The 15936-nt window shown below is 24.6% G+C and overlaps 1 protein-coding gene across 1 annotated transcript; it reads left to right on the forward strand.

The window, feature by feature from the left end:
* The first annotated feature begins 678 nt into the window (after positions 1 to 678).
* Positions 679 to 15625, forward strand: LOC132930756 (sensory neuron membrane protein 1-like). Its single transcript, XM_060996788.1, has 10 exons — positions 679 to 885; positions 1296 to 1543; positions 11717 to 11874; positions 11947 to 12094; positions 12397 to 12651; positions 13689 to 13906; positions 14135 to 14289; positions 14457 to 14572; positions 14723 to 14854; positions 15082 to 15625. Exons 2-10 carry the CDS (start codon positions 1436 to 1438, stop codon positions 15256 to 15258), a joined length of 1467 nt encoding a protein of 488 aa, XP_060852771.1. The 5' UTR covers positions 679 to 885; positions 1296 to 1435; the 3' UTR covers positions 15259 to 15625.
* The last annotated feature ends 311 nt before the right edge of the window (positions 15626 to 15936 follow it).

Here is a 15936-nt window from a genome sequence, read left to right on the forward strand (position 1 = left end):
GATTAGTTCATAGTTTAGTTTAATAGTCTTGGGCATCGCGCATACACCAACAATAAGATTTTTGCGCTTCACTGAGTTTCAAGCATAATTTATTTATTTATTTATTATTTATTATTTTCGCATTTTTGCAATATTCATAAAGTCTACCAAGAAATATTATAGTTTACTGATATAAAACATAGTCTATTGTGTCTTTTATATATTTTCATAGGTCCATTAGAAATCTAACTATTAATTTATATGGCAAAACAACGTTTGTTGGACCAGCTAGTATAATATATTTATATATATATATATATAGACAAATATATACGTTTAAAATTTAATTGATATAGGTGCCTATCTAATAATAATATCATATTACTGTCCTAAATAATATTATATACGTCATAAATGGCAGAAAGGGATCGAGCGATCTAGGTTGCCGCGGGGGGACACGGCACGGACGATCGCGGTGGCGGGACCCCGTTGTCCTATATCATAATTTATTTACGATATCACTGGATTCCGTAGGAAAAAGAAATGCGTAGTAATTATGGGTTACGGTGGATATTATATACGTAATATACCGCTGTATAATATTATAGACGCCCCAACCGTATCCAATACAGTATTCCACGCGATCGTCTAAAAAATATACCACACTTACGCGTGATAGGATCCTTGAAATTCTTTGACCGAAGAATCGGTTCACGTGTATTGCGCCAACCAAACGGCCAGTAGTAATAAGTCGGTCGGTCGGTCGGTCGGTGCTTCAAAAATTTGAGTAGATTATCTGTCTTGGGACACATAGGTTAAAAGTTGAAAAAAAATCCACAGTGTACTGCGCAGTGCTATCATTCTACTGCAAATATAATTCAACGGATTCACTGATTATTTCGTTTGGTATGTAATGCACTTCAATAATTTCTATATAAGCCATATTATTTTTATTAGCATACTGGTTTTATTATGAAATCATAATACTATAAAACTCTATTTATTAATAGTTCAAATTAGCTTAGTACCATTTGATAAGACCATGTGAAATTTTAAGACGACAAGTTCATCGTAACTTGTGTATTTTGGTTGCCAAATTTCATTCTTAACTCCATGATCGGCAAAACGTATCTAATTGCAAATAATTAATTGTACGCCATATTATAAGGGGCATGTAAAATTACAGTAGAATCGACATTAATATTGTTATATTATCGTATCGATTACGATTTCGTGATGAATAGTCCTTAATACCTACATATTAACATGATTCATCTCTCTAGACTGTTACTCTTTATATTTTGTTTATTGTCTAGATCTGCTATATACATAACTGAATATCTTACGTGACAGAAACCTTTTATTAACGCGTCACATTTGCAAGCGACTGAGGATTGTATATTTGGAGGCAACGACTAATTGTATTCAGTGACGACGCCGACGTTATTCTATTAATATGGGAGCACCGACGACGCTTACCGTTATTGGTATCATATTTTTGTTGTTTGGCGTTTTCGTTGGATGGTTCGCTTTCCCGAAGATGTTACACAAAAAAATATTAGAGGTAAGAGATTATCATAATAACTACAATAAAAAAGATAATAATATTTCCATAGGATTTATAGGTATTATTTTTTTTTTTTTTTTTAGACAAGACTTGTATTTTTATTTAATATTTCAAAATACAATAAAATATTGTTTTGAAAAGTGTTGTTTGAAAATCAAATATTGAACTAATAGTTTCTTGTTTACAGCTTCTAAGAAAGTTCTTCAAGCTCAGATTACTATGGTATAATACCACAATATTACAATTGATATCCCTGTTACCTTATTCCTTTTATCTAAACTTTACATTTTTGTAAATAAGAAACTATTAAGTATGTGTATAAACATATAATTGCGCCCCTGAAATTATATTATATTTTCAAATTATTTACCTACAACTTTAATGTATTATTTATTCATCTACAATCTATATTGATTTAAATTCCAACAGATTTTTAGTATTTATGAGAAAATATAGATTTTTGAAAGTTGATTGTCTCTTTACTTAATATTTTATAAATAAATACTATTAAGTAGTAATTAAATAAATCACTTAGATATTATGCTATAATTATTGTGAACTAAATTATAAATATCTTTTTTTTTTTAAAACTTCTCATCGTTGTATTAAAATAAAATATAATAATGACATATTAACTTACGTTGCATAAACATCTCTTCTAATGTGTTAACAAATTTATATTAGACTTAAAAAATATTTCTACTGCGAACCCACCTAGCTAAATATAACATAAAACTATTTCTGACAGTAATGTATTAATAAGTGATAAAAATATTCATTAGCTAATAATAAAATATAACCGTCATCATATATATATTCACGTAGTTTAAAAACAAATTTTGACATTATAATTATGTATTGGAAAAAAATGGACAAAAAATAATGTTACAAAAATCGTGTATCAGATAATTATTTGGGTTAAAAATTTGAAATATTATATATTATTTATTAATATGTCATGACACACAAAACCATAATCGAAAAACAAATGAGTTATTAGTACTTAAGAATCAGTCAAGATGCATTATGAGGATCAATAATTTTTACTTTTACTTTTCAGTTTTCACACATCATATGAATTATAATAAATGTACATTGATATATTGTTTTAGGTATATTCTGATTAAAGCGAGAAGTATATATTAATTATTCAGTAATGTTTCATGGCCATTATTTTTGTAATTAATATATTATTATAAATGGATAACGACTGGAAATGAATTCTACAAAATATCTCTATATTATTACTTTGAAAAAGTAATTTTTCATTTTCCTATTGGTTATCCTTAGAAACTAGCTAGTATGAAAAATAATAGAGAACTGTAGGAGAAATGAAAAAAAAGTAAACAGACGTGTATTTAAACAAGCTCTACTCATAATAAATTTTAAATTCGATGGTTTATTGTCGTTTTCAAATGTAATATTAGAAAATAATATTTCAAAATAAATATGTGTCAAAGTGATCGAGGTTGGACAATAGTCTAACATCCGGTCACTGTATAATTCTTATGAATTAAATAGTTTCTTAGATAATAATTTCCGATTTACTGCATTTTAAATTATCGGTTTGTAAAATTACATTATTAATATCATATATTAATTAATAAAAATCGATTTTAAAATTGATGGATCTTCACTTTCAAAATTTGTATTGGCAACATGACATTGTAGACTTAAATCACAATAGTGCCTATACTCACATATATTATATAAAGTGAAACTAGGTATACCTACATGTTTTTGCGCATTACCAGTAATTACTATTATTATTTTTAATTGTGTAATATGAACCAATGTCATTATTGAAATTGAAACGGAAACTAATATTGTTATAACTTGTATATAATCATATGTTATTAGCTTATTTTATTTTATTTTGGTAAATTACATACAACGATTGTACGAAAGAAGCATTGTGATTACCTTAGCACTAATTTGATTTAATTTAATTTTTCCTGTTTAAAATTTTACTTTGGTTACAAGTTACAATTTCACAGAAAAAATTAAGATGTATGTCTCAAAAAAATAAACTATCTAATACTTTCAATTATAGTTCAATAGTTTCAATGTATCCAATACACGGCATGTGCTCTAAGTCCACTAAATGGTGTGTAGGTACTTGAAGGTTTAAAAAAACAGCAAATTTCATCAATTATAGTCGTGTTATTACTATAATCAAGTATATTTTAAATTTAGATGCTAGGTGAATTTAAACAAATACTATTATAATCGTTATTATTATTTTTTATTATTATACTTCAAATGTATCATCATTTTACGTCTTGTTATTAATACATAATTTACAACTCAAATTATAAGCTAAATATTTTAATCCACATAATATTGACAATTTTAATTAACTATAATGCGATGGGAAATTAATGACTACATCAACCATATAATTGATAATATATATTATGTGTACTTCATGATGTATTATGAACGTTTTCAAGATTATAATATTATACTTATATAGAACATACGTGCATTAATATATAAAATGAGTCCCGTTCAATTTTAAAGTTAGGCAACTTTGTGTCCATCAAACGCTTCAGTAACCTAATCTCCGAATAGGCAACTAAACATTTACATGATTTATTTGTACGACATTTTTATCACCTATAAATCCTAAAAAAAATGTTCAATTAATAAACATAGAAAATGTTTTTACATATTAAATTAATTCAATTTCATTTCATTTGAAATTATATCTCAATTTTGTACCGTACTGTACTGGTCTTATAATATTTTTTAATTAACAAAGAACACTCCTGACTAAAGTTGTTTGATAAATTATATATTATAATTATTTCTATCATTTAAATAATATTGTTATTCGATAATTTTATAAGTATATGAGAAATATTGCGATGAAAATAGATTACTTTTATGTTGTTTGAATTACATCTAGACATTTTCGTCAACTTTATAATAATACTATATATTATAATATAGTTACGGCATACGGTCGTTATAAAGAAGTTGAATATTGCACAAAACGTGTTTTTGAAGTAGGTATGTATGCTTTTTTTTAGTTATTACGAATTCGAACCTTAACAAATATATACAACTGTTCTTTTATTTAAAAAAAAACGTGGTCTTACGCCTTGTAGAATTCAAGTAGTATATGCTTATGCTTGTTCAAAGTAAACTCATGTGAAGCGTGTCTACAATTTTGGATAGAATTGTTTTTATATGCATACCTATTATTGTTATGGTTACAAAAGAATTCCCGATATCATGTATATTTTAACTGAAGTGTCATATCAATGAATAAAACGTATAATTGTATGTGTGTCTAAGTGTAAAACACGATGTATAAATTTAAATATAGGATTTTATAAATCAGTATATTATTGTTTAAAATATTTTTTCGGTATTAAATTAAAAATAATAATAATGGTTTTATGGTAAAAATTATCAGCAATTCTTCTTTCTTATAATATTATATATTACGAGGTGAGCTAAAGAAATAACTAATAAGGGAAAATTAAACATGTTTTTCTAGATAAAACTTCATTACACATACAAAAATTCACTTGGAAAAAGCTCTTGGTATCACTTTTAAGCTGAATAAAAATATAATTTAATTTTGAAATTCAAAGAAACTAAACTATAAAGTATTTAGAAGTTTTTAAACTTTAAATATGAACGACAAAAGGCATAAACAAGAAGATACATTTAAATACTAAATATCAATCAAATATAATCGTTATTAAACTGCTACCTACGTGTACCAACTTACGTAACTATTCTATAAAAAAAAAATTACAATACGTATAATATCTGGCAAATATCGTATTAATGACGAAAAAAATATTTCTGAATAATTGAATTATATAATTTGTATAACGGAATATTATTATAACGGTACTATGCAAATTTATCGATCGTGATATTAAAAAAACCATGCAATAAAATCAGAACATTGCCATTATACATAATAGGTCCATTACACTATGACTGAACTCAAACACACTTTTTTTTTTTGAAAGTATATAACAAAGTACAATATAACAATTAAAAAGGTAGGCAAGTGTATACTGCTCTTCTATATACATTAGGAGTCTAGTGGTTTACAATTATGAGAGTGTTAAATCCGAATTCAATGTTATATCATTATACGATTCTGAGTGAAAACGATCTATCACTCATCAGCCTATATCACAAAGTATATTCCATGGTATGTTTTTTTTTTTAAATTTGTTAAAATAATATACGTGTATAATGTTAATATTATATTCATTATTATATTGTATGCCACTAAACTCCGCTTATCGTAACTTTAAATGATTAAAATAAATAATATTATTGAAAGTTTATCTTTTATATACCCAATACTTTTGAAAATACTTAGCTACAGAATAAAAAATAATGTATGTTGTCATTTAAAAAAGTTAAAACGTTAAAAAATTAAAACAATAATAAATTTTAAAAATACATTATTTTTTGTTTTGCAATAACATCATAATTGATGTTTACGTTAACATTAATATGTAAAAAAAAAAATTAAAACTTTTCGAAATAATGAGATGTAGACGCTTAAATAAATCATCTTCTATATAATACATAATGTGTATGTGCTTTTTATCTTTTTCACAATCACAAGACATTTTCCTCGAATAGAAATTCACGTCGCAAAATATATTTCGTATTAAATAGTAGATTGCTGTACCCTTTTCTGTCTCATTTTTTTTTCTATTGTGACAAATTAATTTGTCACAGGTAGTAACGTGGACGATGCTGAAAGTTATACTAGAAGTACCTGGTGTACCGAGTGATGATTTTACATAGAGTATTACCATAATTTGCTGAAACAAACGCAGGAAGGCTATTATACAGTTATAGCGCTCCTTTGCTCGCGAATTTTCCAAGTAGACACACAATATAGGTTCACAACACTATTAAAACTCGTTTTTAGTAGTATATAATGTTATTCGTAATAAAATTAATTTTTTCCTTCATATAATAATTTTTCCATCGTCGCTCTTTTAGAGTACCCTTCGTTATAATGCATAAATAACATTGTTATCTATTGTACATAAATTAACGAACCGTTTAATTGTACGAGTTTGATAAATAGTTCTTTCAGACTAGTGGTTTATGGTAAAAAATCACATAATTATTGTAAATTAAAAATAATTGCCATTTTAATTTATTTTTATAAATAAAAAAACATTTTATTTACTTTTAAAAGTAAATATTTAATATTATGTGTTTTTTGTTTTTATTGTTATATTGTTAATATATTACGTGTAATATAAGTCTTATAAAATTGTTTACATTCTACATAGATCTTTTTTAATTTAGCAAAGTCAATTAAACATCCAATTGTAAGCCACTGACCTGAAGATTTCTTTAATAACAAAATATTATTAATAATAAACTTATTGTATGGCTATATGAGTTATATTATAAATGTAATGAATACCATAATGACTACTTCATTTTTTTTTATTTTTTTTTTTTTTTTTATTCTATAAAGCTTGAATATTATATTCTAAATTACATTTATATTATTATTTTGAAAATATATATTTTATGACCTACATTTCCTATGAAAAAAAAAATCCTATCATTTATACAGTATATTTTAATATTGTGAATGTTATGTTTTTATTTTTGGAATATTGAGCTTTGGTCGTTTATCATCTATACTAAATTTTTAAGTTTCTTATAAAAAAATTACTAATTTATTCTCAATATTTGACAGTGCAAGTTTTATAAATTAAATACAATCATACAAGTAAATAATATAATTTTTACAAACTAGTAGTATATTATACATTAGTAATAGTAATAATTGACACTTTGAAAATATCTTTTCAGCACTGTGTTGTCAGAACGCGGTGATGTGCTTCAGTCACGGACAACACATTTTCATCTATTCTATTTTCATCTTTTTTTTTTTTAGTTACCTAGATAAAGTATAATACTGGAAATACGCTTAACTTGATCCTTTCATCTTAAAGATTTACATAAGAAGCTGAACCATACTTCACTTGTTAAGGTTGCTTCTATATTCAATCTTAATATTATCTCTTAAACTTATTGTATATAATTCCCCCACGTCCACTATGAACGTATAAAATTATTAGGTTCTAGTAAGGACAGCAATAAAAAAATTATCCGAACTTTCCAAAATACATGTCCTTATTATCGAAACTCTCTGGTTTGTTCCAAATAAATCATTTAAATCTAACTTTAAAAATCTACTCGATCAATGAAACTGCTTTATACTTTAGATATACTTTATAAGTTTAGTGAGTTAAGTAATCCAAATTATATGAGTGATAAAAATTTAGTTGGTATGTTGCTAAAATTCTGATTATTTCTTAAACTTTATAAAAATATATTTCTAACATTTAAGGAAAAATATTATACAATATAATCATTAATCATGAATTAAAAAATAATTACGTATATTCTAAATTAAAATAATATCTTTTATTGAAATTATTCAATAATTAATATTTATTTATTATATTTTTTAGTTGCATTTATTATGTATACATTTAAAAAATATATTTGGATAAGACAAATTTTATTTGAGTATATTAAACTAAATTATTAAAAAATATAATAAAATGATTTATCTTATTTCAAGTATAATGAATCATTATACAAAAGCATTAAATCAAAATACAATTTGAATTATTGAAATGAGGAATAAATTTGTATTATTTTTACTTGTCTTCTTAACAAAATATTCGTGGTAAGCTTTTACAGTTCATAAGGTTCAATCAGGCCCTCCTCTACTTGTATTCATATTTTAATATATTTCGTATTTTAATGTATTATGTATATATTTTCTTTACTTAATTTATTTCTCCAGTAGAGGTTTCCAAACTCACATATTATGACACTCAGCGAAACAAATGAATATGTATAATGATTAATTTAGTATGAATAGTATGTAAAAGACTAAATTTTTGTTTATAACTATAAAATATTTAATATCATATATAATTAGAGAAAATATATTTTACTAAAGCTTATTTATTAAAGATATTTTTAATTTTATTAATATGTATGGATTACTTCAAATATTACTGTAGACTATAATTTATAAAAACGGTGAAAATATTTTTTAATTAATATAGTACTAAAACTAATATATTATCTGATTTTTAATTTGTTTCCATTACAAATTTTATATTTTATACATTTCAACGTTTTAAAATATGATAAATAAATAAACAATATTTTATCTTAAAATTAATATAAATATTTTAAATACTATAGTATAAATAGATAATGATTATTTAAGCAATAGTAGAATTTTTCAAGTATCTGTCATTAATATTTTTTTAATTACAACCAAATAACTATTATTTTATAATAAGAAATTATTATTTTACTTTTGAATTCCCCAGTTTTGTCAAAATTTAAACTTAGTCGTTAATAAAAAATGTATTTACCTCTATAGTAAACTATTTTTTTAAATTTTTAGTTAAAAAGTGTGGATACATTTGTCAACAAATATTACAGAATTGAGAATTTAGATAGATACAACAAAAGAAAGTTAAAAGCGCAGAACATTTCAAATTCATAAAAAATAACACAAAACGTGCTAAAATATTTTTAAATTTGTATTATGACTAGACAATTTTGAAATAACTATTTATCCGAGCCACTCTCAAAGTTAAATATTGCAAAACATTTTTCTGTTATAAAGTAAATTTGAACACAAAAATAAAAATATAAATTATTTTAGAACCAATATATTCATCGTTCCAATGAACGCTCCAAATCTAAAATAAATAGTGAATAAAATATATACAAGATTTATAAATTTATGACCATTATAATATATATTATAGACTCACGTTTTGCCTACAATACATCCTTATAAAATAAAATATTATTTTATTTATATTTTAATAAGTGAATCCAATAAAAATGTAATATTTCAGACGTTTCAGATGTTTTGTTTAATAATGTTTAAATATAATTGAATTCTTGGTACAAATACATATAAATTGTTTATTAGTGTCTATAATATTTTTTTTTAAACATTAATTGTATTATTTGTAATTAAAATATTCATTGGTGTATAAAATAGCTAAATTATGTATATTGATATTGCTTTAAACATCAAGTATTTTTGTGTGATTTTTCGTGTGGAAATAAGTATAATATTTTTCTGCATTAAAGAGTAAATGCATTATAAACTCGTCCAAACCAAAATGGCAGAAGAAATACAATAAACAACCATTTGTTCTAAAATTGTATTTTCATTAGTTATGCATACATTATACATTAACCATAAAATCGATATAGATTATTTATTACAAACATTTTCCACACCTATCAATAAACATCATGGTGATGCATCTTATAGTCATTATAAACTATAATACTTCAATTATTAAGCCGTTTCTACTATAATCAATAAGATTTAAAAATCTTAATTCACCTCAAAACCCGTCAAATTCATCTTTGTCGGAGTAACTTTAATGAATTTATTTGCATTTTTGTAAACACAATTTATGTGTATTTAACAACAATCGTCACATTTTTTTATAAATTATAAATAACAACAATCAAATTCATAAAAATGAATTGCCCTAATCAGCTAGGTACCTACTTTATATTGTATTCTTGGTATTTTGCGTTTTCACTATTAAATGTCGACTAGTTTTTCAACATGATAATATATTAGTTAAAATAAATAAACCTTTGACCGTATCGTTGTGTTGTTTACTATTTGTGAACTACAATGGAAGATGGTTCTGTTTATCTAGGTAGTTGGTTTATACTTTTTCCTTGCACTGTACGATTTATTAACGGCTGGTCGTTTTTTTCATATGCGCCAAGCTATTTGGATGGTGATATCTTCACAACTTTGGGTTCCGGTGAACTGACTTTATAGGTTCAATGTAGACTTCACAATTAATTTACGCTCCGTGTACGTTTATTTCATTTAATATGATTAAGTCGGATCTATACGTCCATTTATCCAATAGAATGATCTAGTTTCGTATTTTATTTGTTACGTCTCCTGGCAGACGAGATACTATTGTTGCAATTTATATTTTATACGAAGTCGAGGCATATGCATATAGAGATGGATAGCGCTTTTATCGCCATAAAAAGAAAATCAACTATTGAGTAAAGCTATAGTATACAAAAGCACTTTTTGGAATAAATAATATTCATGTATAAATTTTTCCAACCACTTTTTTACGTCACTTTTATTAATATTTTCGAAGTCTTATGTAATTGATTATTTTTAAATGGAAAAATAAAGTAACTTTTAGTATCTATCTTTTTCTTTTTAACAATAATGACATGAGATCTCTTGTTCAGATCTCTAAGCGTATGCCATCTCATATTATATCTATGGGTTAAGGTGAATTAACATATTTCACTGAATACTTATGAAAAATAAACTAATATTGAGTGGTGTATAATGTATATATGGATCTCGTTTAAAACCATTTATATTATCAATGGCAAAAAACAGATTTATTTTTAAAAAAATAGTTCCTTTTGCAATATCTTAGTTATATTCAAGAATATAAATATAGATTATCTGACTCTTTAATTAATTTCGAATTTATTCATTTAATACTTGAGTTTTTATATTTTATATTTATTTTTTGATAGCTTAGAGCTTTTAGAAGCAGCTAGGATATCATAATTATTTTTTTTGAGTGCATAATTGTATTTATTAAATAGTTTAACGAAAGTTGAAAGACAAGAGTTAACATAAAAAAAACGTTACAAAAGATTCATACATGAAATCCTTTGTGTTACTAGTGAATGTAAAACGTTATCCATTCAAATAAATAAAAAATTTATGTTTTTATAAATATGTTGTAATTTATAATATAAATTTAAAAAAAAATACGATTATATGTATACTGAAACACAGACACAATATCACGGATAAATGATAATACTTAAATTGATTTTATTTTTAATTTTAATTTTTACTTTGCTTTTTCAAAATATTAAATTTTCAATCGGTTCATACATTGCTTAATGCAATTTTAATATAAAATTGTGAGGTGAATGTGTTGTTTATATAGTATTAAATTAAAAAAAAATATTATATACTTTAGGGATTTAAATAAATTACGTAATTCAATTATCAATGTGCTAACTTGTTATGTTTAAAACTTTTAAATTATTTAACGAGACATAAAACTTTTGTTTTTTTAGAGTAAATCATTAAACCCGAGATCAACTATGCGTCAAATGTGGTCACATCCTCCAATATCTGCCGATTTTAAAATTTATTTATTTAATGTAACTAATCCCGAAGAAGCCCAAAAAGGTGAAAAAATCATAATTAAAGAAGTCGGACCTTATGTTTATCAGTAAGTTTACCAATTTATATTTCACATAAATAAAACTAGCGAAAGCTTTATAATATACATTTTATAATTTAGTGAATGGAAAGAAAAAGAAAACCTAATCGACGATATAAATGAAGATACGGTTGAGTTTAGTTTCAAAAACACTTTTGTATTTGATGAAATGTCGACACTGCCATTAACCGGAGATGAAATTTTAGTTATGCCTCATTTGGCTATGCTAGTATGTTCAATGTCGCATTAATATGCTATTACTTAATAGTAATTTACTCGTAAGATTACTTAGTGAAATACAATATTTATTTATTCGTCAAAATAATAACTAATTACATAGGTATATACTAATACACGAATATCATTCTTTTAATGCGATTTAAATGTTTAATTTTTTATAATACCTATGTATGCGTATGGTATATACTTAAATTATTCTATAGATTATGTATATGTAGTAAAAATTAAACTTAAGCTTTAAGTTTTTATATATTTACAAAAAAACTAAAGTTAACTTTTAATTTTGTGCAGGGAATGGTAACAATGACTAAGATAATGAAACCGGCTGCACTAGGTTTAGTAAATAAAGCAATTCCTTATTTGTATCCAGATCAAACTAGTGCATTTATGACGGCGACTGCTAATGATATCATGTGGAATGGATTGGATATTAATTGTACGTCTGGGGAGTTTGCAGCTGTTGCTATTTGCTCACAGATAAGACAAAATTCGGCTAGTTTACACAAAATCAGCAAAGATCATTTCAAATTTTCATTATTTGGAGTGGTATGATATTAGTTATTTTAATCAAATATGATAAATTGCAAATTAATTGCAATTAAATTAATGAAACCTTAAAAAATATTATAAAGCATCTTTTATAATACTATTTAGCATAATACTAATGAAAGTACCTACCAACTAACCTATTTTTAATTTAAAATTCAAGTAAAATAAAATAAAAATTAATTAATTTTTGATAATATTAATACTAATGTGGCAAAACGTAATTGATCTATTTGTGAATTCAACATTATTGAGTCAAATAAGATATCAGAGTTTTCATAAAACGGTTGACCATTTCCATACTACAAGACGTATGTGGTAGTACATTTTATTTTACTTTAATCTTCTTTGTACTTCTTGTTTTTAGCGGTATCTACCATGCATCGGTTTTATCAGTTTAAATTCAGTCTGAATATTATTAAAATAAATGCACGTTAATAAAACAAAGATAAAAAAGAACTGTAAGTGTAAATACTTAAAGTTTTGAACTTATTATGTATTTTTAATACTCTTAAAATTTTAAAATACATAAAAAAACAAAAATGATACATATTTGTGAATTTTTTAATATTTGGTTTTGAAATGTATATAGATCAATACCGTTATAAACAGTACGTAGTATATAAACTTTTTTACTTCTGCTATTATAGCTATATATACACAATTCAGTATTGATTGTCTAACGGTATTGTTTATTCATTACATTGAACATTGTAATATTTTACTTATCGACTTTGTGTTAATCTAAATCTGAAAAACAAATTAATAATTTCCAAAACCACACTTGAATTGAAATCCGTCAAAATAATAAATCAGTACGCTATTCTCTTTTTGACTAATCGTGTACAGATTTAAAAAAAAAAACAATAACACGTAAAAATCAAAGCCCAAAGCGGTGAAGGGGTTTGTCGGTATGCACTGAATGCAGTGGAATATATCTACGGAAATCCATGTAGCAGCTATTGGTTCGAGCAGCTGTGTGACAGTTACGTTATACTTATCATGATTATATTTTTTTGCATTTTGTTTTTGTCCAGAAAAATGGAACCGTCGAGAGCAACCGATACACGGTGAAACGTGGCTACAAGATGTCACCGTTAGACGTTGGACAGGTGGTCCGATTCAACGACAAACACAAAATGGAAGTATGGCCTGGCGACGAATGCAATCGAATATACGGAACGGACACAACGATATTTCAACCATTCATTACGCAGGACACCAGCCTGGCCAGCTTCAGTGGCGACATTTGCCGGTACAGCGTACTTATGCTATTTATTATACCTAGTGTATGTCATGAATATGTTTTGGATAAAATACTTTAATTTTAAATGTATATATTATACTCAAAAAATATTACACTCAAATCAAACATTTAAAAATAAGATTCCGGCATACACGCAGTATTACTACTAATTAGTATTTTTTAATTATTAGTTTAAGATATTACTATTAATAAACAATTATTTCAACCACGTTTTAGATCATTAGTTCCAGACTTTTTACAAGAAACAAAATATAATGGGTTAAATGTTTTTGAGTATTCGGCCATATTAGTAAAACCAGAAGAAAAATGTTTTTGTTTGAACAAAAAAAAATGTCTGAAACATGGGGCATTGGATTTGACAAATTGCTCAGGTCAGTTTTTATATTATATATATTAATATTATTAAGAAATTTGTAATTAAAATATTAAAAACATTCAAAATGCCTGAATATATTATTTAAAGATTATAAGATAATAATAAAAAAAAAAAAAATTATATATATTGGAATGGCATACAATTAATTATTGTGTTGTATAGGTGCTCCTATAATTGCAACTCTCCCTCATTTTTATAAATCTGAAGAATATTTGAATAATATTGATGGATTAAATCCTGAAGTTGAGAAGCATAGGATTCAAATGTACTTTGAACCTGTAAGTAAATTTTATTTGTACTATATTGGACTGGCACAACAATGAAATTAACATTATCTATACCTAGCTATAGTGTATACACTATACTATTAATAGTACCGATTATATAATATATATATTATAATATTATTTAATAATATTTTTTTATAGATGACTGGTACTCCATTATTGGGTTATAAACGTTTACAGTTTAATATTTTTTTGAAGAAAGAATCGAAAATAAGCGTTATGAAAACGCTTAACGAAGATGAAAAACTAATACCACTGTTTTGGGTTGAAGAGGTAAATTAAATTATTTATCAAAATTATATAAATACTTATAAATACTACTATAAATACTTGAGCATGTTATAGATGTACAACTTTAATTTATTTAGGTGGTTAATAAAATCTAGATTTACAACTTTCTCCAATGATAAAAATAATTAATGATTCTGTTTCCGGAATATTATATTTTACAAGTATAATTATACATTTATTAAGACAAAGTTTTATTTATATAATTACAGGGAGTCGCTTTGAACAAGACGTGGACTAATCAAATAAAAAATAAATTATTCTTGCCAATTACTATCATGAAATACGTTAAATACATATTTGTGGCTTTTGGTGTTGTTTTCATTATATTGGCAGTGGTTGTCAACTACAATAGTGTTAAGACCATGGAAGTCACACCAAAATACTAGAATGCAACGATCGCTAAAAATAAATAAATAAATAAAATATACTTTATATTAAGTTAGATCTCACAGAAATAAGCATGTTTTTATTGTTGTACAATATATTATGAATACTGGTGTTCACTTTGTAAATATATTTTTAGTCTCGTGATTTTAGAGGAATAAACTAAAAATGTTCTAATATAACTATCATCTATATATTTTACTTTTACTATTTATTTTAAAATGTACTTCATAAATTATACATACCATAATACAAAAGTAGCTACACATGTATAAAAACAGTATATTAAGTTATGGGTAAAACCTACTTGTAATACACACCACTTAACAATAAAATATTTAATTAATTAAAAATTGTTTAAATTTTAAAGAGGTTTTTTAAAACTTTTTACGAATATTATAATTATAATTATAATATTCTTCGGTTCAAACCAAACATAAACTATCAAAAACTTTATTCCTTAAGTATCAGTATGTGTTCATATCTACGATCTACTTCTATAAGTAATTATATTATTATATCTAGGAAAGTATAAAAATCTACAAACAGTATAGATATATTTTACTTTTAGTAAATCAATTTATTTAAATTAGATATTTTAAATACAATATTACTAGAAAATATACATCACATAAAATAATTAACTACTGAATTAGTTTCAATTGCGATATTTTTATTGG

The sequence above is a fragment of the Rhopalosiphum padi genome, chromosome 4 (assembly GCF_020882245.1).
Source record: "Rhopalosiphum padi isolate XX-2018 chromosome 4, ASM2088224v1, whole genome shotgun sequence".
NCBI classification, from domain to species: Eukaryota; Metazoa; Arthropoda; class Insecta; order Hemiptera; family Aphididae; genus Rhopalosiphum; species Rhopalosiphum padi.